Source organism: Pristiophorus japonicus, chromosome 6 (genome assembly GCF_044704955.1).
Source record: "Pristiophorus japonicus isolate sPriJap1 chromosome 6, sPriJap1.hap1, whole genome shotgun sequence".
Taxonomy (NCBI): domain Eukaryota; kingdom Metazoa; phylum Chordata; class Chondrichthyes; family Pristiophoridae; genus Pristiophorus; species Pristiophorus japonicus.
Window position 1 is genome coordinate 262,365,168 of NC_091982.1, and position 27,952 is coordinate 262,393,119.

The following is a 27,952-nucleotide window of genomic DNA, read 5'->3' on the forward strand; positions in this document are numbered from 1 at the left end:
GCACGTTGCCAGCTCTAATGCACCAGTTCTCCTAAATAGAGGAAACTGAGGGATGGAGCTAATACTGGACATGCTATGTATCACCATAAAGGCACATTTCTGGTGAACGTTGGAATGATACACAAGACACCAATGGCAAAGGATGAATCATAAATTTTACTGAAACAAAGTAACAAAAACTCCCCCCACCTAAAGAAAACTATACAATAGACAATGATATGTTGCAAGGCACTGAACAACAATGAAGTCCCTTAAATCCACCAAACTTTTTTAACATCGGCTGGGACACAAAAACTTCCTTGTGTCACACCTGATTTTGCGCCCCTGATTATGGAATCTAATTTTTTGCTGAATTTTGCAGACTAGGGCACAAACTTTTTCTGGGCGGTATCAGGACCGCCCCGTCGCCATTACCACCCCGAAATCTCAAAAGCTGAAAATTCAACTCTGTGGAGTCAACATTGGGTTCCAAGAGGCAACGCTGCGCCGGCTAATGCCACTCACATGGTGACATCATCCAGCGTACAATGCCTCTTTGACGCCTCTGTCGTGATATTTGCTTTGTACGGCTGCTGTTTTTTTCCCAGCATGACACCAGCCTCCTGTCGGGAAATTCAGTAGGCCTCCGGAGCTTCCGCCCGAGGATAAGTGTGCAAGTGCTGCTCTCTCATCTTTGGGCGTAAAAGCTGAATTTAGAAATTTGAGGCTGCGCCTAATGACACCACCTCAAAAACAGCGGTATTCAATTTCAACCCCTATATTCTTTATACTGTAGCAAGTATCAGTTTTTCACTTGTAGTTAAGTGTGGAGCAAGATCAATAGTGCACTGGCACAGTTACAACATTGATAGTCCTCCGAAGACTGAAGTCATCAATCAGAGGCTGACTCAGGTTACACACACAGGCATTATTTAAATGCAAGACCACGACACTTCCCCTATGCCTAATATACAATAAGTTTTAATATTCCATCATCATGGTGGCAGATAAATGGCATTAAACATAGGCTATTCAAACTTACTTTTAATTAAAAAAACTATCAAGGAGTTTGGCCCCATCATCACTGTTGATGTGATGGATGGGAATTTAGTAGTAGTAGTATCAAGGAGTTGTGAAAGTCTGATGGTGAGTCCCATAAAAATAGTGTCTGTGATCTGTGTAAATAATTATAGATTGATGGGTAGCTTGACTACGTTTGTTTCCATTCCCTTGCTTGTTTTCATGAGTTTTAGTGATGTTTAGATTATTGATATTCTGAATTTATCTGGGGGGGTGGGGGGTGGTGTGGTGGGTTGGGTTGGGGATCCAGTTATTTTTACACTAAAGGTATAACCTGAAAAAACCGAAGGAAAACCTTTTGTTTTTAAATTGGTAATAAAAAGTGACTTTAAAGGTCATTACTACAGCACAGATAGATGCAGAAAAAAAGAGTAAGAGCTCTATCTCGACTCCCAACTCATTTCACATTGTATTTCTATAACCAGCTGACAAAGTAGAGCAGGAATGCTTCTTCTGGCTCTATATGCACCAATGTGGGCCACTGTCACCCCGCATCAATCCCTCTCATTGCCCCCCCCCCAAAAAAAAACATACCTGAGGGCTGCTGCAGGAGTTGCAGCTGGACAAAATTGGTCCCGAGGTAACTGGTGAGCTGCCTCAAGAGGCCCAACAGATGCCCGAAGCTCACCGGAATTATTCAGATGAGGTCTGAAGCCCAATTTCAAACATGCCTCGGGACCCTGGCTTCCGCCACATGCTACGAGTGTGCCAACTAATCTCTTCCCCACTTTCACTTTCATCAATACCATGTGCAGGCACTTCACTGTCCAACACCGTGCACACAACATACACTAAACCTATCACAGAATGGTTGGGAATGTCAATGGGAATTTTGACATTGTGTGATAGTTTAAAAAGGGGGATAGTGTATTGGCAGCCCGTTTTACATGGCTCCCAATTTTATTTCCATTGGTTTCATAATTCTCATTTTTTAAATAGTTGCATCAAGTTAATCTTAATATCTGTGGAATTTGAGCATTGACCAGTTAGAAAACAGTGTTGTATGAAAGTTAATTCACATAACTCCAGGTGGTTGTACTTGAAAGTTGCAAAAAAGTAAAACAAATAATTTTTTTAAGTAACAATTTTTTTTTATAGGTACTTCGGGCGCATATACTACCACTGACAAATGTTGCATTCAACAAGTCTGGCTCAAAGTAAGTGTTCCACTTGTATGAAATCTTACTTTTTAATTTTAATCTCTCTGTCTGAAAAGTTCAATGTGCCTTTTTTCTGTGTGTATAGAAACAGTGATAAAGGCCAACTTGAAACGTTGGTCCTGATATTTGCGGGGACAGTGCGGCAAGGCTGGGGACATGGAGGTCCTGTCGAATTCAACGGCAGGACCTCATTGTAATTTATTTCTTCCATTTCCCACCTGGTGGCCATACAAATTGATAGACCAACAGGCTGCCAGGTGGGAAAACTAGTGGCAGGAGGCCGCAGCCGGTGACCTTTACAAGTGCAAGTCATTGAGAATTGGAAAGGAATTTGAGTTTATAAATTGTAGTGGGTGTAGAGATTTGAGTTTATATCTAAGAAAGTCCTGGAGTCAGGCTTAATCTCACAAACTTCTGACCCAGGTGAGAGTGCTGCCAGGAACAAATCTGACATTATAATAAATTTTAATAGCTCAATCCATGTTACAGATAAATCGAAATAAACATTAATGTTCCAAGAAACAGTGGCAACTCAGTGAAAGTTCATTTGTCTTTCTGTGAGTGATTTGGCTCATTGCAAACTGAGTTGAAATCAAGTTAGATAGGTTTACAACAGAAAGAGAACAAATGTTTCACGAGGCAGCATTGAGTTCTGTTTATCAAATTCCACTTCAAACTGTACAAACTTCATGATTTAACATTTCTTGGAAGTGGGGCAGATTAGGAGACCAGAACAAACAACTGGATGAGGTCTGTGAACCACCAGGTTGCATCAGTGTATTGGAGGCAGTTCAGAGAAGGTTCACTAGGTTGATTCCGGGGATGAGGGGATTGACTTATGAGGAAAGGTTGAGTAGGTTGGGCCTTTACTCATTGGAGTTCAGAAGAATGAGAGGTGATCTTATCGAAACGTATATAGAAACATAGAAACATAGAAAATAGGTGCAGGAGCAGGCCATTCAGCCCTTCTAGCCTGCACCGCCATTCAATGAGTTCATGGCTGAACATGAAACTTCAGTACCCCCTTCCTGCTTTCTCGCCATACCCCTTGATCCCCCTAGTAGTAAGGACCTCATCTAACTCCCTTTTGAATATATTTAGTGAATTGGCCTCAACTACTTTCTGTGGTAGAGAATTCCACAGGTTCACCACTCTCTGGGTGAAGAAGTTTCTCCTCATCTCGGTCCTAAATGGCTTACCCCTTATCCTTAGACTGTGACCCCTGGTTCTGGACTTCCCCAACATTGGGAACATTCTTCCTGCATCCAACCTGTCCAAACCCGTCAGAATTTTAAAAGTTTCTATGAGGTCCCCTCTCACTCTTCTGATCTCCAGTGAATACAAGCCCAGTTGATCCAGTCTTTCTTGATAGGTCAGTCCCACCATCCTGGGAATCAGTCTGGTGAATCTTCGCTGCACTCCCTCAGTAGCAAGAATGTCCTTCCTCAAGTTAGGAGACCAAAACTGTACACAATACTCCAGGTGTGGCCTCACCAAGGCCCTGTACAACTGTAGCAACACCTCCCTGCCCCTGTACTCAAATCCCCTCGCTATGAAGGCCAACATGCCATTTGCTTTCTTAACCGCCTGCTATACCTGCATGCCAACCTTCAATGACTGATGTACCATGACACCCAGGTCTCGTTGCACCTTCCCTTTTCCTAATCTGTCACCATTCAGATAATAGTCTGTCTCTCTGTTTTTACCACCAAAGTGGATAACCTCACATTTATCCACATTATACTTCATCTGCCACGCATTTGCCCACTCACCTCACCTATCCAAGTCACTCTGCAGCCTCATAGCATCCTCCTCGCAGCTCACACTGCCACCCAACTTAGTGTCATCCGCAAATTTGGAGACACTACATTTAATCCCCTCGTCTAAATCATTAATGTACAATGTAAATAGCTGGGGCCCCAGCACAGAACCTTGCGGTACCCCACTAGTCACTGCCTGCCATTCTGAAAAGTACCCATTTACTCCTACTCTTTGCTTCCTGTCTGCCAACCAGTTCTCAATCCACGTCAGCACACTACCCCAATCCCATGTGCTTTAACTTTGCACATTAATCTCCTGTGTGGGACCTTGTCGAAAGCCCTCTGAAAGTCCAAATACACCACATCAACTGGTTCTCCGTTGTCCACTTTACTGGAAACATCCTCAAAAAATTCCAGAAGACCTGTCAAGCATGATCTCCCTTTCACAAATCCATGCTGACTTGGACCTATCATGTCACCATTTTCCAAATGCGCTGCTATGACATCCTTAATAATTGATTCCATCATTTTACCCACCACTGAGGTCAGGCTGACCGGTCTATAATTCCCTGCTTTCTCTCTCCCTCCCTTTTTAAAAAGTGGGGTTACATTGGCTACCCTCCACTCGATAGGAACTGATCCAGAGTCAATGGAATGTTGGAAAATGACTGTCAATGCATCCGCTATTTCCAAGGCCATCTCCTTAAGTACTCTGGGATGCAGTCCATCAGGCTCTGGGGATTTATCGGCCGTCAATCCCATCAATTTCCCCAACACAATTTCCCGACTAATAAGGATTTCCCTCAGTTCCTCCTCCTTACTAGATCCTCTGACCCCTTTTATATCCGGAAGGTTGTTTGTGTCCTCCTTAGTGAATACTGAACCAAAGTACTTGTTCAATTGGTCTGCCATTTCTTTGTTCCCCGTTATGACTTCCCCTGATTCTGACTGCAGGGGACCTACGTTTGTCTTTACTAACCTTTTTCTCTTTACATCCTATAGAAACTTTTGCAATCCGCCTTAATGTTCCCTGCAAGCTTCTTCTCATACTCCATTTTCCCTGCCCTAATCAAACCCTTTGTCCTCCTCTGCTGAGTTCTAAATTTCTCCCAGTCCCTAGGTTCGCTGCTATTTCTGGCCAATTTGTATGCCACTTCCTTGGCTTTAATACTATCCCTGATTTCCCTAGATAGCCACGGTTGAGCCACCTTCCCTTTTTTATTTTTATGCCAGACAGGAATGTACAATTGTTGTAATTCATCCATGCGGTCTCTAAATGTCTGCCATTGCCCATCCACAGTCAACCCCTTAAGTATCATTCGCCAATCTATCTTAGCCAATTCACGCCTCATACCTTCAAAGTTACCCTTCTTTAAGTTCTGGACCATGGTCTCTGAATTAACTGTTTCATTCTCCATCCTAATGCAGAATTCCACTATATTATGGTCACTCTTCCCCAAGGGGCTTTGCACAATGAGATTGTTAATTAATCCTCTCTCATTACACAACACCCAGTCTAAGATGGCCTCCCCCCTAGTTGGCTCCTCGACATATTGGTCTAGAAAACCATCCCTTATGCACTCCAGGAAATCCTCCTCCACCGTATTGCTTCCAGTATAAGATTATGAGGGGACTTGACAAGGTGGATGCAGAGAGGATGTTTCCACCGATGGGGGAGACTAGAACTAGAGAGCACGATCTTAGAATAAGGGGCCGCCCATTTAAAACAGAGATGAGGAAGAATTTCTTCTCTCAGAGGGTTGTAAATCTGTGCAATTCGCTGCCTCAGAGAGCTGTGGAAGCTGGGACATTGAATAAATTTAAGACAGAAATAGACAGTTTCCTGAGTGATAAGGGGTTATGGGAAGCGGGGGGGGTAAGTGGAGCTGAGCCCATGATCAGATCAGCCATGATCTTATTGAATAGCGGAGCAGGCTCGAAGGGCTGTATGGCCTACTCCTGTTCCTATTTCTTATGTTCTTATTAAATCAGAAAAAATCTGGTGAACTGTCAGTCCACATGAATGTTAAATTTGAACAATAGCATCCAACACTGGTATGTAGGCTTAATGGAAGAGTTATTCATTAACAAGTCTCAACTGGTGCGTAATTGCAAATGGAATCAGATTTCCTCATAAACCTAGACATTTTGTTAAAAATCCCAAATACATGCCGTCTCAATGGATGATCTTTTCAGTAATGTTTTGGGGGCAGAAGTTAATGAAAGATCAGTCTTGGTGATTACTGGTAACTTTATTTTAATTTATTTCTGAACCTGCACAAGTTCTTTATAAGGCCTCAGTTTATTGCTGTGTACAGTATTGATATCCACACTCTGGAAGGATATTGAAACTTTAGAAAGGATACAATGCAGATTAACTCGGATGTAGCCTTGTTTGAGGAAATATAAATACAAAAAAAGCACAAATTTGGGGGCAATATGATAGAAGTGATTAAAATTATGAAAGGAAGGGACAGCATAGATAAAAGCTGACTGTCTCCAGTAGTTGAGGGGTGAAGAATGAGGGGTCTTGGATACAAGATTAAATGTAAGAGACTTGCAACAGAGGGCAGGAGAAACATCTTTAGAGAGAGTCAGGCTATGGAATTCACTTCCAGGATTGGCGGTTGGGGCAGAATCTCTGTCAACATTCAAGATCAGATTGGATAGGTGGATGAAGGAAAATGGGACGAAGGGATATGTGAACAGTGTGGGTAAATGTTCGTGTGGAGAGCAAACACTAATACTGGCTGGTTGGGCTGAATGGCCAGTTTCTATATTGTAACCTCTATGTATTTCGAAGCATTTCTCTGTTCTACTTTTATTTAAACAATTATGTTTTTGGTGAAACTAATAATTGCTTTGCACTTGTTAGCTTTATCACAGGAAGCTATGATAGGACCTGTAAAGTGTGGGATACCGCGTCAGGAGAAGAGCTGCACACACTTGAGGGACACAGGAATGTGGTCTACGCTATCGCATTCAACAATCCCTATGGGTGAGATCAGGAATTGCACGTTGGTTGCTGATATTTGTCAATAAACCTGTGGGAGTGATTTCCTTGTCTGTGCTTTGTTAAACATCACAGTCACAGTATAAAAACTGATTGCACATGTGCACACCTCAAATTAGATATATTTCTAACCAGCAGATGCCAGTGATTCAATTTTAGTAATTGCTTTACTTGCAAAATGTTTAGGGAATTGCTCTGTTACAAATATTAAATTACGCAATTGCATTTATATTGTATATTTCACATTTTAAGTTCCCTTCAGTTTTGATGTTTAGCCCTTTCTCAAGCTGGGTGCTTGAAATTATAGAATGTAAAAATGTTAGCACATAAATGCTGGATGTATTTGCATGCAATTATCTTAAACATGCTAATGCCTTTGTTAAAGTAGCAAACACAGGAATTGCAAATGAATGCATTATGTCTTCCTATAACCAATACTTATATAACAAGGCTGAGAGGCGATTTGATAGAGGTGTTTAAAATGAAGGATTTGGATAGAGTAAGTAAAGAGGAACTGTTTACAATGGCTGAAGCGTCAATAACGAGAGGGTACAGATTTAAGATGATTGGCAAAAGAAGCAAAGGTGACATGAGGAAAACATTTTTACGCAAGGTTTAGGATTTAGAATCCACTGCCTGATAGGATGGTGGATACAGATTGAATAGTAGCCTTCACAAGGAAATTGGATAAATACATGAAGCAGAAAAAATAGCAGGCACATGGGGAAAGAGGGGGGAGTGGGACTAACTGGATTTCTCTTTGAAAAAGCCGGCACATACTCAATGGGCTGAATGGCCTCCTTGCTGTACTATTCTAGGATTCTATGAGCATAACTTCAAGCTTTACAAGTATCCATGTCTCCCATCTCCTCTCCATTGCGCAAATAGATTTTGCAGAATTCCTTGCATAACAGTCTCCATTCCCCCATAATCCAGTACAACAACCAAAGAAATGGATCTTATTAGAAATAAAAAAACTCAAACATTAAAAAAAAAAATTGTTTGATGTAGGGTGTGTCTGTATTAGTGGTTATTGTGACCTTTACCTCCTCCCTGAGATATAGCAATTTTATCAACAATTGCAATTAAAAATGTAATTGAAAATATCATGCAATTATTTTAAACGGGTGACTCCTTCTCTTCGCATTTTGTGGAGTATTGATACTGAAAGGGTTCACTGTTATTTTATCACTCTCGCTGAGCTAGTATAAGTGTTCAACATCACTACTAATTGCTTTACTTGCAAAATGTAAGATGGATTAGGGAACACTGCAGTACCAATAAAAGTAAAAGGATTGAGTGCCTCCTCCATATTATAGTTTTTATGCAAATTGATTGACCTGTCTCACTTAACAGAAATAGGTTGTCAAAAGGTTGTAGTTGAACAGCTGCATGATCTTAATGCTGAATCTCTGTCGAAGTACTGAAGAGTGATAAATAGCCAAGCTACTTTACAGTTTAAAATGCTGGGTATCCTGTGCTACTTTCAACAGCACTGCTTTATGAAGTGTTTAAAAAGTCCCCAATTAGAACCGTCCTCCAGAGGCATTTCAAAAAATAAAGTCAAGCTTCAGCTGAAATGCGCTGAGAAAAATCCAAGTGTTACATCTCTGAAACACTGACAATTATTTTGAAGTTCTTCTGGCGCCATTGTGAGGTTAATGGAAATGTGTGTGTACATATACTTTTATTCTTTTTTTGACTTGGCAGCTCTGACGGTCAGCGAGAGGTGGGTGTGGCCATGGTTTAATATAGGATTAGGTTGGGTGTTGGCACAGCAGCTATAAAATATGTATTGCTGCTTCACCAGAGATATTCCATTTAATATTTGTGGACTGCTTTGTTCAGTTCATATAGGTGTGGGTGTCAATTTCCAGGGGTTTCTCCTGATCCTCTGCGGAAACCCTGGGAAAGGTTTCCACGGCTCTTCCATTGAAGTTACAATAGAGACTGGGAGAACCTCCCGCTGAAATTCATCACATGTCTTTCAGATTACAGTTTTTGAGTCATATTTAAAATGAGTGCTTATTTTTATTTAGAGACAAGATTGCAACTGGTTCATTCGATAAAACCTGTAAATTATGGAGCTCTGAAACAGGCAAATGTTACCATACATTTCGTGGACACACTGCAGAAATTGTAAGTTGTTATGATTATTAGATTTAAAGAGGATATCGTTGCTATTGCCCCTTTTAAATAATCAAACCTCCCAAAATAAATATTTTGGGGAATTTTTTTCTCTATATTAATTTATCTTAAAAAAGAAATTGCTGATGGCATCTTGAGGGGAGTTGAGTGAGATCCACTTGAGTTTATTTACATGAAGGAGTTGCATTAATGACCAAACCAATTAGGCCAAGGTTGTTATTTCAGCTGCCTGTTAGCACATCTTCCTGAAAGCTGAAGTTTTCAAACTCGGGTCTGTATTGTGATCTCAGGAGATCTGTAATGTCCACAGATTTTTGTCCATTTGTCACCATAGATACAGTGTATGAAGAGTTCTGTGTTCTATGGGGCTGAACTTAGTGGACTCACTTCCCTCTGCCGGCGAGTTTTCTCGGTGGTCTTCCCTCCGAGCGAGTATGGTGGAGGCCTCCCGCTGGCAGGAAGGGAAGACCACTGGGAACTGTCCGCTGGCATGTGACGCGCGTAAGTGTCCTCCCGCCCGCCGAGCTGCCAGTTTGGTCCGGGAGGGAGTCTGCTACAGCAGGAGGAAGGACCGCCACGTGGAGGCAGGTCTAACCTCAGCGGTAAGTAAGAAGACCTGCAAAAAAAGGTTAGTAAACTTTTCTTTATTTTTTTTTCCAGCGATTCAGGTGGATGGGGTCCCCTGAAGGTTTTCCAGTGTTTTTTATTTTATTTTTTGAAAATCTTTATTTTTATATGCTCTCTCCCTCTCTGGGCCCGACTCAATCCTCGGCAGTACTTTGCCGAGGATTGCATTTGCTGCCGAGATTGGGAGCTCCCACCCGTTGCCACCCAGGCGTAAGTCGTTTTTTTGCTGCCGGGCAGTCTTTCTAGGACTTTTAGGGCGGCACTTGAGCGAAACTTAGCTTCCACCAAGCTCGGGGCCTATAGGTTTTGGATTATTCCTTTTGCACTTCTGATGCATTCACATATTATTTCTTTTGCTATATATATACATTTTTTTATGCAATGATAAAATTTTTCTTTGGGTACTTGAATTGCTTTATGAAAGTTAGGACAGGGTCTTTTCAGGAGTGTCAATATTTACAGTGGATCCCTACGCAGTAAAGCTGGAGAACCATTGCCCGGCATCTCCTAAAAGCAAATAAATATATATGGCGCAAAGCTAAGGCCTCAGTACAGATTCCTGAGGAACACCACTTGTCATATCCCACCAATCAGAGTACACTCCCTTTATCTCTACTTTGTTTCCAAACTCCCAACCAATTATCAACCTATGTCACAAGGTTACATCCAATTTAGTGTGCTTTTATTTTTGCTAATATTTTTGTGAGGAACCTTATCAAATGCCTTCTGGAAATCGATATAGACAACATCCATAAGACACTCCTCTAATCACCGTATGAGCGACCTCCTCAAGAAGGTCAACTAGATTAGTCAGACATGACCTACCCTTCACAAATCAATGTTGATCAGCTCACACTTGTCCAAGTGCTCAATTACTCGGTCCCTGATGATAGATTCCAGCAGCTTCCCCACACTGATGTTGAACTAATAGGTCTGCAGTAGTTTCTCCCTCCCTCCCTTCTTAAATAATGGATTAACGTTTTCAAGTTTCCAATCCAGAGGCACAATTTCCTCACATTTCTTTTAATATCCTGAAGTTGAAACCTGGAGATTATATTTCATTATTTTCTGCATTACCTATGTTTTTAACTTATATTAAATCCTCTTAAGTTCTTCCCTTGAGTTATTTTTAGGTTCCCTTGTGTTGGTGGTGCTTTGTCCTCATCCTCTACTGTGAAAATGGATACAAAGTATTCATTTAACAAGTCATTTCCTTAGTCACACAGACTCACGTAAAACAATAGCCACTTGGTGAGGTACCAGAGGGCTGCTAGTGCCCTTGGAAAATAATAGCCTAGTGTGAGATGCCCCCTTCAGGACAGAAGAATGTTACCACTTTGTGCTTTTAAAACACTGTTTTTCCTTTTAGTAGGTACAGTATACCTTGTGATCCATGACAATAATCTTGGGTCCAGGAGCTCAGGTTTTTAAGTACAATTATATAATTATTTCATCCAATGTACACTGTACAGAAGTTTGTTATATTGGAGGCCTCTAATCTGCCATCTTTACTGAAGAAACAAATGGAAATAATTTGAATTCTGATTGTAATAGAATTTCATAATATTGTGTAAAACGATGATGATAAAAAAAATCTATTCTTGTCAGAGAAAAAAGAGAAATAACAGGGAAGGGGGTGGGGAATCACTGGCTGCTGTTACATGACCTAATATATTTTAATCCTATATCCCTTGGAAAATAGTTATTTGTACTGCTCTGCAATTTAATTCATTGCAGCATCAACTTTTATGTCTTTAGTTTCTATGCTCAAATCAATATTCTGCTTTCTTTGGCATTATACAACATAACATTCCTCTCCTAACTATTAGAAAATGATAAAAATAATGATTTTAAAACAAATTCATATTTGTGTATAAATGAACAATGTAAAGCAGTAATTCAGTTGAACGGTTCGGAGGATGTTCAAAAATCAATGATTCTGACTTTTGTGGGTTGAGACATCCTTTTACTCCTGTGATTGGACCACTGTTTTATGTAAGCATCATTCATTGTGCAAGGGTTGCTTTCAGAAACCACCATGGCAGGTGGTGCCATTTGAAGAGAGCCTGATATAAATCACTGTGGTTTTAACGTGAAATAAAATAAAATTCCAGAGTTAAAAAGAATTAAGATGACCTATAAAAAAAATGCTGAATATTTTTATTTTATTTATAAAGATTGATATTCTAACTCCTATTTTTCACCTATTATAGGTGTGTTTATCATTTAATCCTCAAAGTACCCTGGTAGCCACAGGCAGTATGGATACTACAGCAAAGCTCTGGGACATCCAGTCTGGAGAAGAATCTGTTACTCTAACGGTATATATAGAATAATGCTACAAATGCCTCTTTTCAGTTTGAACATGTTGTAATAATTCTGATCTTCTTTCATGATTAGCTGATAACCAGTTTACATTTTGATAATTGTTTCTTTGTCCCTTTGTTCATTCAAGTCATTCTGCGAGGAAGTATTTGATTTGCTAATGATGAATCTTCAGTAGCCAAATTGTCATCTGCTGTGCCGCACGTTATTGTGAATCAAGTTGTCAATGACTGATTAAGAATCTTTTGGAAACAATGTGGTGACTAGTTTAAAGGCTCAATAAACTTGAATGTTTGGTCATATATTAGCTAAATTTAAGTGACCATATTTGTGCTGCTAGATTATTTTTACTGATATCTGATACCGTGGTTTACCACCAAACAGTTCTACTCCAGCCTTTCTACTCTTTTGCTTTTGTATGTCTTGGTTGTGTAAATGTTTACCCAGTAAACATCATGTGTGATTGCAGCCATGTTCTAAGCTGCAATTGTCAGGGTGGAGTTGGTGAAGAATCAGTCTCCACGTTAAGTGTGGGGCATTAACTTTCTCTTAATGATGCCTGATAATCCAAATGAGAGGTTATGAATGATGTTGGTACTTCTCCTCAATATAATCCTAACTAGGTCCAACCTTTGGCTTATCGGTAGCACTCTCACCTCTGAGTGAGAAGGTTGTGCATTCAAACCCCATTCTAATGACTTGAACACATAGGGGCCGAAACTCAGGGTCCCGCTAAGGCCCGTTACCACCGGAATGTGGCTGCCAGGTGGCGAAATCCAATGGCCGCCGATTTCTGGTCGAATTGCCGCCGCCAGCCAAATTGAGTAGGGAGGGTTTTCTGGCGGTCCCCACTACCGCCCCACCACTGCCCGAGTGGCCATAAGTGCGTCATCAGTGCATGCAACGCCGGGACCTTCCCACCTCCGGCGATATTCAGGCCGAAAAATCTAATGCCCGCCGAGCAGTGCCCTCGACAGCTTTTTCTGTTGGTGCACCTTTCCCTCTGTCAGCTCTGGCTGCATAGCAGCCATTAAAGGCAAGGGCCCAATGCAGCCGCCAGAAGGCGGCCAGATTATTATGCACCCTGATTCGGCCAGGCCGCCAACAAGGCAGCCTGGCACTTCCTCTTGGGTGCCAGGTCGCTGGCCCGGCCGAAACCCTCCCTGGTGGCCCGGGGCCGAAGCTACAGATTTGCCAGTTCTCTCCCCTTTAAAGGAGGGGAGAGATGTGGTGACGCAGAAGCACAATGACGTCGCTACTGCTCCGCTGCTGAGTGACAGCGGTGGAGAATCCATCCCACTTCCACTTCCACCCCATACCAGCACTTCCGCCCCCATTATGACCAACTTCTTGGCAGCTTAAAAAAAAGACAAAGACCTGAATATCGATCAAGAGTCGACCTCTTCCGAGACAGCGGTAAAAGCACTTAAAAACGGTAAGGGCGCCAGCTTTTTGGCGGGCCTGAATTTCGGCCTCACAGTCTAAATTGCAATACAGAGAAAGTGCAGCACTGTTGGTGCCATCATTTGGATGAGATGTTAAACCAGGATGCTGTCTGCTGCCTTAGGTGGCTGTAAAGGATCTCCTGGCACTATTTACAGAAGTGCAGGAAGTTCTTTCTGTGTCCTGATCAATGTGTACCTCTCAACCAACAACACTATAACCAGATTATCTGGTCATTTACCTCATTGCTGTTTGTGGGATCTTGCTGAGGACAGATTAACTGCCATGTTTGCCTAGATTACAACAGTGACTTCAAAAGTACAGCTTGTTCCTTTTTGATAATTTTCTTTCTTTCTTTCAGGGACATTCAGCTGAAATCATCTCTTTGTCATTTAATACAACAGGTGATAAGATTATCACTGGCTCCTTTGACCATACCGTTTCTGTGTGGGATGTGGGATCTGGCAGGTATGTAAGCTGCTTAGCATGATGTATCAGTCTACACTTTAATGCTTTAAGTTTTAAACACCCTTTGGAGCATTCAAATACAAATTCCTGCTTCCCCATATAATCTATAATGTCTCATATCTTTGTACGGATTATGGAAAACAGGAGATTTCAGCACAGATCCTTGGGACACAACAGTACCCACATCCCATCAATGCAAAGGACAACCACTTAACTCTGCTTTACCCTCTTAGTAATCCTTCTATCCCCAAGCAAAAAGTTTTGGTAAATTAAGATGCTTCTGCTAGCTCAACCTCAGCCCCTTTCGGTATTCTGCAATGCACGCCATCAGGAGTTAAGTGATTTTTCTACTTTTAGTCTGCTTTTACCGTATTCCTTTTGCATGTTTAGCTCTAGAAGTGGGCTTTGCCCAACCGCCTGGGATACTCCTACAGTGACATTTTCAGCTTCCTCTAATAAAATTGAGACAAAGTACTTATTAAGCACCTCGACTGTGCTTCATTCTACAACCTCTACTGTCTCCATATGATCCAACCCCTTCTTTAATAACCCCTTTGTCCGTTGTCATTTATGTTCAGTACCTGTCTTCTTTCTTCTCCCTCTTAGCCTTTCTAATTTACATTTTTGCTTTACTTCTATACCCTTTATATATATTTCTTATAGATTTTTTTCTGTATCATTCCCATATGTTTATCTTTTGCTTTTTCTCTAGTCTATTTATCCATTAAATCCAGCCGTTGTGCACTCTGTTACTTCCTAGTAGGAATATATTTAATCCGTCCCTTATTGATCTCGTATTTAGATATCTCCTAAATACTTGGACTACTGTTTGATCTGGCATCTTTAAGTCAATTAATCTGGGGTAGATCCCTTTTATTCCAGTGGAATTCATTAATTTCCAGTCCAATTCCCTTATCTTAATCTATTCCCTTTTTAAATCTAGTTGTAGTGTAAACCTGCTTGGGTTCTGAACACTATTTATCAAGTGTTTCCTGCAGTCAGATTGGTTATTTACTCTGCTTCATTACAAGCTGAGGAAATCTTGAGCTAAAAATACTATAAGGTATAAAACAAATTGACTGCTAGAAGATGATAAGATGTAATCGTTCATATTTACAGCTAACTTTAAATTAACAAGGTGTCAGCCTTGGCTCAGTGGTAACACTTTAACCTTTGAATCAGAAGGTTGTGGGTTCAAGTCTCACTCCAGAGATTTGAGCACATAACCTAGGTTGACACTTCAGAGCAGAACAGAGGGAGTAATACACTGTCAGAGGTGCTGTCTTTCAGATGAGACATTAAACTGAGGCCCTGTTTGCCTTCTCAGGTGCTTGTAAAAGATTCTACGGCACTATTCGAAGAAGAGCAGGGGAGTTCTCCCCAGTGCCAATATGTATCCCTCAACCAACATCACTGAAACAAATTATCTGGTTTTGTGGCTGTTTGTGGGAACTTGCAGTGCATACATTGACTGCTGTATTTCCTACATTACAATAATGACTACACCAAAACTACTTCATAGCCTGTAAAGTGCTTTGGGATGTTCTGAGGTCATGAAAGGCACTATATAACTGCAAATTCTTTCTTTTTTTAACTTATGGAATGAACTGCTGTCTAAAACATTGAATTCTATCTTGGTTAATGCATTCAAAAGGGAAATATATTTATTATTCATCAGGGGAAAGAAAAGTGAAAATAGCCTGTGGTGGTCTTGATAAGCTATATTCTATATTGAAGACTGAAAACTTGGGGAACAGGACTGAAAACTTGGGAAATAATCTACTACCCAATTCTGGATAAAAGTACAAAATGTAAAATTCAAGATTGAAATTGCATTTGTACATACTTGCCTTTTGAACTTGGGGGTGTGTGACTCGTACAGCAGTCTGTTTTTTGTTACTTCATTCTTGTATCCAAACATGGGTACGGCTAGAAATAAAGCATTGTACTCACAACAGTTAGAGAATATTAACTGGCCATTGTTAATTCTGTGATCTGTTAGGAGAATGCATACCCTAATTGGCCACCGAGGAGAGATCAGCAGTGCACAGTTTAATTGGGACTGTTCACTTATTGCTACTGGATCAATGGACAAAACCTGCACGGTAAGACTGCCAATAAATGATGTCACCATACAGTAGAAATGACCACAGCCTTATTAAAGAATTGGCACTGCTGGCTTCAATCAGAATGATGTTTCAGTCTGAAATGGCCCAGTATTGGTGCTATTTGGCACTGCGGGTCTAGAATATGGGGCCCAAATTTCCACATGAGTTGCACTGTTTTTTTTGGTGTAACTTGATTTTTCTGGTGTATCTTTTTAGTTGCAAATATGGCTATTTAATTTGCGCCAGTGTAAGTGAGTTAGGTTTTTTGTTAGGTCAGTTTTTTTTTTCAAAAGCGGAAGTTCCCAGCCACTTACACCATTTATGCCAATTTGGCCAGAAAAAAGTTGTACTAAACTAACTTAGGGCAGCATATGTGTCCACTTTTGTCCGCACAGAAAAACCTTCCTTACAATTAAGGAATCGGCGCAAGTAACTACATTTAAAGCACCACCAAGCACCAAACAAAGCACAAAAAGTAATAAGCAATTAATTAACAAATAATATAGAAGGAACCCTGCACCTAAAGCACCAAAATCAATCAGTAAATAACAAATAAAAAATAGAAGTCCTACCTTGGGAAAGGCAGCGGGCCGCCGATGAGGGAGCCCATTCGGCCAGGACTTGGGACGGTATGCTTCGGGCCCCTCCCACACAGCCTGCAGCGCGCGTTTGCAGAAACGGCCTGCCAGGAGCTATTGCACATGCGCGCAGACTCTAGCACGCATGTGCAGAGGTCCCAGCACTGTTTTCAGCGCCGGGACCTGGCTCCACCCCCAATCCATTGGGCCACACTGCGCCACAACGGAGGAGAGGCTGGGGAGTGGCCAAATTATGGAGGTCTTTTTTTGGCGGTTTGGAGGCGGGCAAAAGCGGCGCAGATCGAGTGAGGCCGCCAGAAAAAGAGTTTAGGGAAATTTGGGTCCATAATTTTTAGCTAAATTTCTTGTTTTAAAATTGCTTGCTATTATTTTGGTTTTCCTCCAGCCTCAATTTTAAAGTTAAATTATTGAAAAGGAAGGTGAAAAGGAGGCTGAACCAGACTGTTCACAACCTTGCCACCTTATTTGACCCTGGGCTGAGCTCAGACCCCATATCCTTTCCATCACCAAGATTGCCTACATCCACCTCTGTAATATTGCCCGTCTCTGCCCTTGCCTCAGCTCATCTGTTGCTGAAACCCACACCCATGCCTTTTTTACCTCCAGATTAGACTGTTCCAATGCTCCTCGACCAGCCTTCCACCTCTGTAAATTTGAGCTCATCCAAAATTCTTCTGCCCCTATCTTAACTCGCACCAAGTCCCATTTATCCATCACCCCTGTGCTTGCTGACCTACATTGGCTCCCAATCTGGCAACACTTCGATTTAAAAATTCTCATCCTTGTTTTCAAATCCCTCCATGGTTTCGCCTCTCCCTATGTCTGTAATATCCTCAAACCCTACAACCTTCCAAGATCCCTGTGCTCCTCCAATTCTGACCTCTTGCGAATCCCCAATTTTTATCGCTCCACCGTCGGTGGCTGTGCCTTCAGCTGCCTATGTCCTAAGCTCTGGAATTCCCTCCCTAAATTTCTCCACCTCTCTACTTCTCTTCTCCTTTAAGTCGCTCCTTGAAAACTATCTCTTTGACTAAGCTTTTTGTCACCTATCCTAACATCACTTTTTATGAGGCTGAGTATCAAATTGTGTCTGATAATGATCCTGTGAAGCACCTTGGGACGTTAAAGCCACGACATAAATGCAAGTTCTTAAATATTTTTTCCAACATTTAAATTTTTGCATTTTATTTGTTTCATGGCTTCTTTCAAATTCTAAATGTTAGAAACTACTCCATGTTGGCCTTCATAGCGAGGGGATTTGAGTACAGGGGCAGGGAGGTGTTGCTACAGTTGTACAGGGGCTTGGTGAGGCCACACCTGGAGTATTGTGTACAGTTTTGGTCTCCAAACTTGAGGAAGGACATTCTTGCTATTGAGGGAGTGCAGCGAAGGTTCACCAGACTGATTCCCGGGATGGCGGGACTGACATATCAAGAAAGACTGGATCAACTAGGCTTGTATTCACTGGAGTTCAGAAGAATGAGAGGGGATCTCATAGAAACGTTTAAAATTCTGATGGGTTTAGACAGGTTCGATGCAGGAAGAATGTTCCCAATGTTGGGGAAGTCCAAAACACGGGGTCACAGTCTAAGGATAATGGGTAAGCCATTTAGGACCAAGATGAGGAGAAACTTCTTCACCCAGAGAGTGGTGAACCTGTGGAATTCTCTACCACAGGAAGTAGTTGAGGCCAATTCACTAAATATATTCAAAAAGGAGTTAGATGTAGTCCTTACTATTAGGGGGATCAAGGGGTATGACGAGAAAGCAGGAAGGGGGTACTGAAGTTGCGTGTTCAGCCATGAACTCATTGAATGGCGGTGCAGGCTCGAAGGGCTGAATGGCCTACTCCTGCACCTATTTTCTATGTTTCTATGTCTACATTACACAGTTTTAGCTCTGGCAGCTTGCTGGTACAGGTATAGCATATCTCTGCCAATGTGCTGTGTCATAGAGCGCCCAGTTGTGGGTTCATACCTTATGGTGAGCCCCTGTTAGTCAGAGTGTTGGACTTGGGCACGGCAAGTATAGATGATGCATTTCCAGGAAGAAAGGGCATAGGAATCACAGGGCAATCATCCTGCTGCACTCTTGTGCATCTCCCAGCAGCACTAGTAGAACCCAGAGAGCAGGTAGAATGATGTGCATCAAATGGAGATCTGAATAGAGGGCAAGAAAATTTTAAATCCTGAATTTCTGTGGTCCCATGGGCTAGATTTTACACTTTTTTTGCGAGTATAACGCCCACTTAACGTCCATTTTACCGCCAAAATGATGTATAATGCCCAAATATCGCCCATTTAGCCACAAAATGGAAACTGACGCCCATTTTTCGGACCCTTATCGCCGAGCGTTACTTTCCCAATGTGCATAACACCGGGCAATGTGCATAATACTACCCGCCCACTTTTTTTGGGCAGAATCATCAGAATGGGCGAAACCAACGCCCATAATATCGCCTAGTATTACTTTCCGCATGTAATTAACGCCGAGATTTAATAATACCGACCGCCCACTTTATTTTGTCGTAAAGATCACATTTGAGAAAACTAACGCTCAGGACATCGCCCAGCGTGACTTTCACCACCTCACACACATCTCGCCCACAATATCGCTTGCCAAAAAACCGCCGGGAAAAAGTGGAACTAACCGGAACTACTCACAGCGGTATAGACGCCATGTTCTACATCACATGTCGCGTCCTTTAAAAGGCTGCTCTGCTTCAACCTCTGGAGTTCGGATGTACTCTGCAGGTCGTTGGAGGTGATGTGAACATCTGAACAAACATCTTTATCATACTGTGGACGATTGGCATTTGATAGGTGTCTTCGTCGGGACATTCATTCTTTGTGACCAATCGGTGGAAAACAGATAACTATTGGAATGGGGCCTGTCCTTTCTCACCCTCTCTTGATGACTAATTACATACTGCAGACTTGAGATGGCAGAAGGTACGCTCCCCAGCATTATGCCCAATGTAAGACGTGCCAGACTGATGAGGAGGACCAGTCGTTACACCCACTGCAAGTACAGGGAGATGCAGTCTTACCTCAACTTGCCCGACACCACCTGCCTTCGGAGACTGCGCTTCCACAAAGAGGTTATCACTGAGGTATGCCAGATCATAAGGAGAGATCTGCAGCCTGCCAGCACCATCAGTGTTGCACTGTCCGTTGAGGTCAAACTCACCGCGGTACTGTCGTTCTATGCGTCAGGTTCTTTTCAGGCCTCAGCTGGTGACATTTGCGGTATGTCTCAGCATGCCACACATTGCTGCATTAGACAAGTCACTGAAACCCTGTACGTACACAGGATGGACTTTTATCAGCTTCCCTATAACCAGGGAGGCACAGACTGAGAGGGCTCTAGGATTCTCCAGAATTGCTAACTTCCCCAAGGTGCAGGGAGCAATAGACTGTACACACATCGCGATGCGGGCACCTTTTCATGATGCAGAGGTTTTCAGGAACCGCAAGGGATTCCACTCCCTGAAAGTGTAACTCGTTGTCAACCACCAGCAAATTATTATGGCAGTGAATGCTAAATTTCCGGGCAGCACCCATCATGCTCACATCCTGTGTGAGAGCACTGTATCTGACTTGTTTAACAACCAGCCACAAGGTCAATGCTGGATGCTTGGTGACAAAGGATATGGCTTTGCCACCTGGCTAATGACCCCCCTGCGTGACACCCACACCGAAGCCGAGAGGCGATACAATGAGAGCCACAGAGCCACTCGCAATATCATGGAGAAAATCATTGGAGTGCTTAAGCAGAGCTTTAGATGCCTGGACCACTCAGGAGGCGAGCTCCAATACCACCCTGAGCAGCGAGCTCAATTCGTGGTGGTGTGCTCCATGCTGCACAACTTGGCTATCAGGAGGGGACAAGAATTGCCTGATAGTCTGACAGTCCACCTCAGCAGAGGGAGGAAGAGGAGGACGAGGAGGCGGACGCTGACATCGAGCCAGACAATCAGGCTGACGCTGAAGCCATGCCCCGCCCCCCTGTAGACCGCATGAAAGGGCCCGTGGTGGCATCATAGCTGCAAGACTCTTGCGTCAGGAGTGATAAACTCATAATAAAGGATGAAACTGAGTACTGTGAGCAATGAGTAAGTGTGACCTTAGCTCCTTTAATAATACTCCAGAGTGCAGGTTAACCCTTGGACTCCAACAGGTAGGCCCTCTGGTGGTGGTGTGATACAGGTTGCCAAGGGTTAAATACATAACCTCACTCCCTCGTAAAGTCAATAATACACTTATTTACAGAGTGAGACGATCTGGGGCTTTTCGCTCCCTTGTCGATCGTCTCGGTACAAATGTGGGTGTCGGTAAGTTGGTTAGTTCTTCACTAGGCTGCTGGGCAGCCGGCCTCGCCGGGCTGCTGGGGATGGTGAGTTCGGCTTTGTGTTCGTGGTCAACCATGATGTCGGTTGCCACTTGTGTGTGTGTGTTGGAGGGTCAAAGTTGGTGGTGTCTTCTTCAGGTTGTTCGTAGCTGTTGGTGAACCGCAATTTGATTTGGTCCAAATGTTTTCTGCACGTTAGTCCATTGGCCAATTTGACCTGAACCCCCCTACTCCCTTCTTTGGCTATGACCGTGCCAGCAAGCCATTTGGGACCATGTCCGTAATTGAGTACAAACACAGGATCATTGACCTCAATATCGCGTGACAAATTTGCGCGGTCATGGTACATACTTTGTTGATGCCGCCTGCCCTCCAAGTGATCATGGAGATCAGGGTGGACAAGAGAGAGCCTTGTTTTGAGCGCCCTTTTCATGAGCAGCTCGGTTGGGGGAACCCCGGTGAGTGAGTGGGGTCTGGTGCGGTAGCTGAGCAGCACTCTGGACAGCCGGGACTGCAGGGAGCCTTGCGACACGTGTTTCAAGCTTTGCTTGATGGTCTGAACTGCCCGTTCTGCCTGGCCGTTGGATTCAGGCTTGAACGGGGCAGATGTGACGTGCTTGATCCCATTGCGGGTCATGAATTCCTTGAATTCAGCACTGGTGAAACACGGCCCATTGTCGCTGACTGGGACATCAGTGTGTGGCAAACATGGCTTGTAGGTTTTTGATAGTGGCCGTGGACGTGCTTACAGACATTATTACACATGCAATCCATTTTGAATAAGCATCCACGACAACCAAGAACATTTTGCCTAGAAATGAGCCCGCATTGTCCACGTGGATCCTTTACCACAGTTTGGAGGGCCATGACCATAAACTTAGCGGTGCCTCTCTGGGTGCATTGCTTAGCTGAGAGCAAGTTGCACTGATGCACGCATGACTCTAAATCTGAGTCGATGCTGGGCCACCACATATGGAATCTGGCTATGGCTTTCATCATTAAAGTGCCTGGGTGGGTGCTGTATAAGTCACAAATGAACATTTCACTGCCTTTCTTGGGCAAGACCATGCGATTACCCCACAACAGACAGTCCGCCTGCAAGGACATTTCGTCTTTGCGCCTGTGGAACGGCTTAATCACCTCCTGCATCTCCGCTGGGACGCTGGACCAGCTCCCATGGAGGACACAGTTTTTTTTTCCAAGGACAGTAAAGGATCCTGGCTGGTCCAGATCCTTATCAGGCGGGCCGTAACGGGTGACTTTTCATTTTCAAATGCATCCATCACCATGAGCAAGTCCGCAGGCTGTGCCATTTCCACCCCGGTGGTGGGCAATGGCAGCCGACTGAGCATCAGCGCAGTTCTCTGTGCCTGGTCTGTGGCGGATTACATAGTTGTATGCCGACAGCGTGAGCGCCCATCTTTGGATGTGGGCAGAGGCATTGGTATTAATCCCTTTGCTCTCAGAGAACAGCGATATGAGCGGCTTGTGGTCAGTTTCAAGCTCAAACTTGAGGCCAAACAAGTACTGGTGCATTTTTTTCACCCTGTAAACGCACACTAGAGCCTCTTTTTCAATCATGCTGTAGGCCCTTTTTGGCCTTGGACAGACTCCTGGATGCATAAGCGGCCGGTTGCAAAATCCCCGATTCATTAGCCTGTTGTAACACACACCCGACCCCGTATGACGACGCATCGCAAGCTAGCACTAATCGTTTACATGGGTTGTACAGGACAAACAGTTTGTTTGAACACAACAGATTTCTGGCTTTCTCAAAGGCAGCCTCTTGTGAATTCCCCCATACCCAGTCGTCTCCCTTGCGCAGTAGCACATGTAGGGCTTCTAGCAAGGTGCTTAACCCGGGTAGGAAATGACCAAAATAGTTGAGGAGTCCCAGGAACGATCGCAACTCCGTCACGTTCTGTGGTCTCGGCGCATTCTTGGTGGCCTCCGTCTTGGCGTCGGTGGATCTGATGCTGTCTGCTGCGATTCTTCTTGCAAGAACTCGACCTCCGGCTCCAGGAAAACACACTTTGAGCATTTCAACCTGAATCCCATCCGATCCAGCCAACTAAGAACCTCTTTCAGATTGTTCAAGTGCTCGATGGTGTCCCAACCTGTAACCAGTATGTCGACCTGGAAACCCACGGTGCAAGGAACTGACTTTAGCAGGTTCTCCATGTTCCATTGGAAGATTGTCGCGGCCGACCGAATCCCGAACGGGCTTCTGTTATAGATGAACAGACCTTTGTGCGTGTTGATGCAGGTGAGGCCTTCCAAAGATTCCTCCTGTGTCATGTAGGCCGAGGTCAGGTCCAACTTGGTGAACATTATCCCTCCAGCCAGGGTCGCAAATAGGTCGTCTGCCTTGGGTAGCGGGTACTGGTCCTGTAGCGAAAAACGGTTAATCGTTACTTTATAGTCTCCACAAATTCTGACCGTGCCGTCACCTTTAAGTACCGGGACAATCGGACTGGCCCACTCGTTGAAATCCACCAGCGCAATGATGCCTTCTTGCTGCAGCCTGTCCAGCTCAATTTCCACTTTCTCTCGCATCATATACGGTACCACCCGTGCCTTGTGGTGGATGGGTCGCATACCGGGAACTAAATGGAACTGCACTTTCACTCCCGGGAAGCTTCCAATGATTGGCTCAAACAACGATGGAAATCTGCTCAGAACCTGGGCACATGAGGTGTCGTCGACGGACGAAAGCGCTCGGATGTCATCCCAGTTCCAGCAGATTTTTCCCAGCCAGTTTCTGCCAAACAGTGTGTGGCCATCCCCTGGCACGTTCATGCACTGCTCCATCATAGGAGACTTTGACTTCTGCACTGCCAATTACAGGGATCAGTTCCTTGGTGTAAGTTCTTAGCTTGGTATGAATGGGGCTGAGCTTGGGCCTGTGTGCCTTGTTGCACCACAGCCTGTCGAAGGCCTTTTTGCTCATTATGGAGTGACTCGCCCCCGTGTCCAGTTCCATGAATACAGGAATTCCGTTCAGTTCAACTTTTAACATTATTGGTGGACATTTCGTGGTGAAGGTGTGTACCCTGTACACTTCTGCCTCCTCGGTTCGAGTCTCCAATTCAGCCTGATCCACAGTGGATCGATCTTCCTCTGCAACGTGGTGGTTTGCAGGGTTTGCAGCTCACCTGCACATTCGCTGGAGGTGTCCCATTAATCTGCAGCCATTGCACGCATAGTGCTTGAAGCGGTATTGATGGGGCTGATAATCACCTCCACAACGCCCACAGGGTGTTAACTGCCTCGCATTAATGATTGTTGGCAGGCTTTGGGTCATCTGAGGTCATGCAGCAGCCGGCGTGTACGTTCTGCCATGTATATTCCTGCTCGAAAACGACGTTACTTTGTGCACAGTACTGGCCGAAACCTCTTTATGCTGCGAAATTTGTTTGGTGTTGTCGCTGGTGGACATAAATGCCTGGGCTATCGTTATGGCTTTGCTCAGATTCGGAGTTTCAACAGTCAATAGTTTGCGAAGGATTACCTCATGGCCAATGCCAAGCACAAAAAAGTGTCTCAGCCAGCATTTGTTCTAGGAATCCATTAAATTCGCAATGTCCTGCGAGGCGCCTTAGTTCGGCGACGTAGCTCGCCAATTCCTGGCCCTCCGACCGTTGACACGTGTAGAACCGACACCTCGCCATCAAAACGCTTTCTTTAGGATTTAGGTGCTCCCGGACCAGCGTACACAATTCTTCATAGGATTTAGTTGTTGGTTTTACCGAAGCTAGAAGATTCTTCATGAGGCCATAGGTTGTTGCCCCACAGACAGTGAGGAGGATCGCCCTTCGTTTGGCAGCGTTCTTGTCCCCTTCCAGCTCGTTGGCCACGAAGTATTGGTCGAGTCTCTCTATGAAGGCCTCCCAATCATCCCCTTCTGAGAACTTCTCCAGGATACCAACTGTTCTTTGCATTTTCGCGCGGTTGTTCATTATTTCATCGCCAATTGATAAGCTCATCATAAAGGATGAAACTGAGTACTGTGAGCAATGAGTAAGTGTGACCTTAGCTCCTTTAATAAGACTCCAGAGTGCAGGTACCGCGTGGGTGGCCTGCTTATACAGTGCTCCCAAGGGATGCTGGGATCCCTTGGGATTCCAACAGGTAAGCTCTCGTGTGGTGGTGTGATACAGGTTGCCAAGGGTTAAATACATAACAAGGAGCTCATAAATGAGCGCTTTGCCTGAAAGAACGTTGGTGGTATTTACATGGCTGACACACTGCTGGGTGTGCAGGTCATACATCAATGGTGGGCATCACCTTGGTGACAGTTAAAGTTTAAGTTGATTGAAGTTAAGTGTAATTATACCCTTTGATGTTAAAGAATCACCAGTGTGTAATGGTGCAGCTATCTGACCCAATGCGCAACAAGGTTTTGTTAAATAAAAAACATTTAAACCAAACATTTGTCTGAAATCATGAGTATTTCTGTAAAAACCAACCCTTACCTACCCACCTCCTCCCCCCTGCTTCTTTTCCCCACCTCTACCCCTTCCCCTCCTGACTCCAAGCCGCCTGGCCGAGGAGGTCCTCAGGCGATGCTTCATTGGTGGGGGGGGAGGGGGGTGGGCGGATGACGGCCGAACCGCTGCTTAGACGGATACGGGAGAGGACGGTCCCGAGGTGGGAATGTGCTCCGAGCCAGAAGCAAGATGTTGCTCCTGGCTCTTGTGTCATTGGCAATGGAGGGACGGCACCTTGGGGTGCAGTGCGGTGCTCCGGGACCACTGGAAGCCCTCTGCCACCAGTGTTCCTGACTACCAGCTGCAGGGCCTCCTCCATCCCTTCCATGTTGTATATTATTTGTTGGACAAAAACTCATTGCCACCTATGTTCTTGGTGCTTAGTAGGCTTTTTGCTGCTGGTGAATCTCCCTCGTGCCTCCCACAACAGCCAGACAAGCACACACCACACCCACACACGCTTTCAGTCCCTCTCTGCTCTCTCTCTCTCTCGCTGTCTCCTCTTCTGTGCATGTAATGATGACCCCTGACCTCCTGAATCATAGGAATCGAGCGTTGCCATGCCATTGCTAAGGATGGCGACACTTTACGGCAGAAGGTCAGAGAGATTTAACACTAATGCCCATTTCATATCGCTCATGGTAATGCCCAATTTCAAAAATGGAGCCTAGGGGCTTTGAGTGGGCGACAAGCCGGCGACCTGAAAACCCATTTTTACCGCCCACGCCGGAAATAACGCCCAATTTTGGGTGATCTGCACAAAAGGGTAAAATCTAGCCCCATGTCTTTTGCTTTTTCATTAAAGCCAATTTTTGGTGATTACCAGTTGGTGAAAGAAGTGGTTGTAGTGTACAAGTAGTATACTGTACAAGTAGTATACTGTACAAGTAGTGTACTGTACAAGTAGTATACTGACGGAGTGTAAGAAAGTTAGAGGTAGAAATTGGACTTTGTTGTGTCAATTTTACAGAAGTAAAATAGCCGCCATATGTCCCAATTTTGAGGCCCAATGTCCTGTGCTCCATGGACATCTGAGAAATGTCTGAGCTGAAATTAGTTCAGGCAATTTTTCAGACGGTCGGTGCAGCCACCAAAACCAGGGTTAGACCCCTTGCATATGATAATGAGGGCCCTAGTGCCTGTTGTAGGACGCCCCTGCTGAATTGTGCTGCCCTGAACAGAACAGGTGACATTCCTGCTTCACTTAGGTTCTCTAGACATGAAGCTCAGCCAGTGATTTCCTCCCCCAGCCCCACTGCCATAATCCCAATCCTTCTTATGCGCCTCCTGGTGTACTGGCAAAGACATTTGGCAGGTTGACTGCCTGCCCCTTCAGTTGAGGTGCAGAGTAGGACATTTTGCTTTTCTTTCATTAAAAGAATCTTTAACAATGAATTAATTTGACTGATGAATACTTATATTTTCCAGCTTTGGGATGCTGTCAGTGGAAAATGTGTGGCGACATTGTCTGGACATGAAGATGAAGTACTGGATGTTTGCTTTGATTACACAGGCCAGCTTATAGCATCTGCATCAGCTGATGGTAGGTGTACTAACAATTGGGTCCATAAAAAGGAAGAATTGTATTCATTATGCCTATTTTATGTTCTGGTGGTTGTATGCAGCTATGACATGTCCCACTTTCAATGAAATGCACTCAGTTACACCCCATAATGAATGTTATAGGATATGACATACAAGATGATGGGGTAAATTTGATGTGAGACCATGGGGCCGAAATTTCCCTCCACCTGAAACGGGTCGCACCTACTGCTCTTGAAGTGTTCCGTCCGCCCCAATGCATAGGGCGGACAATCCCGAGAAATACAGCTTTTTGGTTGATGTTTCCGGTCGGAGCAGTGATGTGGGGAGAGGGTTGGGAGTGCGGTTGGATCGGAGTAGCCGCCACTAGTGGGATGGAAGTGGGGGTGGGTCGGAGTGGCCAACGCTCAAAGTCATCAGCGCCGCGCTGATGATGTCATCGTGCTAGCGCATCAAAACATCCCTCCCCTTCAGTTAAAGGGGAGGGCCGCTGTGAACTCTGCAGCCATTTCAGTGGCAAACACTGGGCCACCATAAGAATATAAGAAATAGGAGCAGGAGAAGGCCATTTGGCTCCTCGAGCCTGCTCCGCCATTTAATACGATCATGGCTGATCTGATCTTGGGCTCAGCTCCACTTCCCTGCCTGCTCCCCATAACCCTTCACTCCCTTATCATTCAAAAATCTGTCTATCTCCATCTTAAATATTTTCAATGATCCAGCCTCCACAGCTCTCTGGGGCAGAGAATTCCACAGATTTACGGCCCTCTGAGAAAATAAATTCCTCCTCATCTCAGTTCTAAATGGAGACCCCTTATTCTTAAACTATGCCTCCGAGTTTTAGATTCCCCCACGAGTGG

At 44.2% G+C, this 27,952-nt stretch overlaps 1 protein-coding gene across 1 annotated transcript in view; it reads left to right on the plus strand.

The window, feature by feature from the left end:
• Positions 1–27,952, plus strand: part of daw1 (dynein assembly factor with WDR repeat domains 1) — a 92,150-nt gene that overhangs the window by 37,649 nt on the left and 26,549 nt on the right. Inside the window, exons 4-10 of the mRNA XM_070882507.1 lie at positions 2,158–2,216; positions 6,855–6,977; positions 9,032–9,131; positions 11,981–12,088; positions 13,897–14,003; positions 16,006–16,108; positions 26,979–27,093. Of these exons, the coding sequence (XP_070738608.1) occupies positions 2,158–2,216; positions 6,855–6,977; positions 9,032–9,131; positions 11,981–12,088; positions 13,897–14,003; positions 16,006–16,108; positions 26,979–27,093 (715 nt within the window). The remainder of the gene's footprint in view (positions 1–2,157; positions 2,217–6,854; positions 6,978–9,031; positions 9,132–11,980; positions 12,089–13,896; positions 14,004–16,005; positions 16,109–26,978; positions 27,094–27,952) is intronic.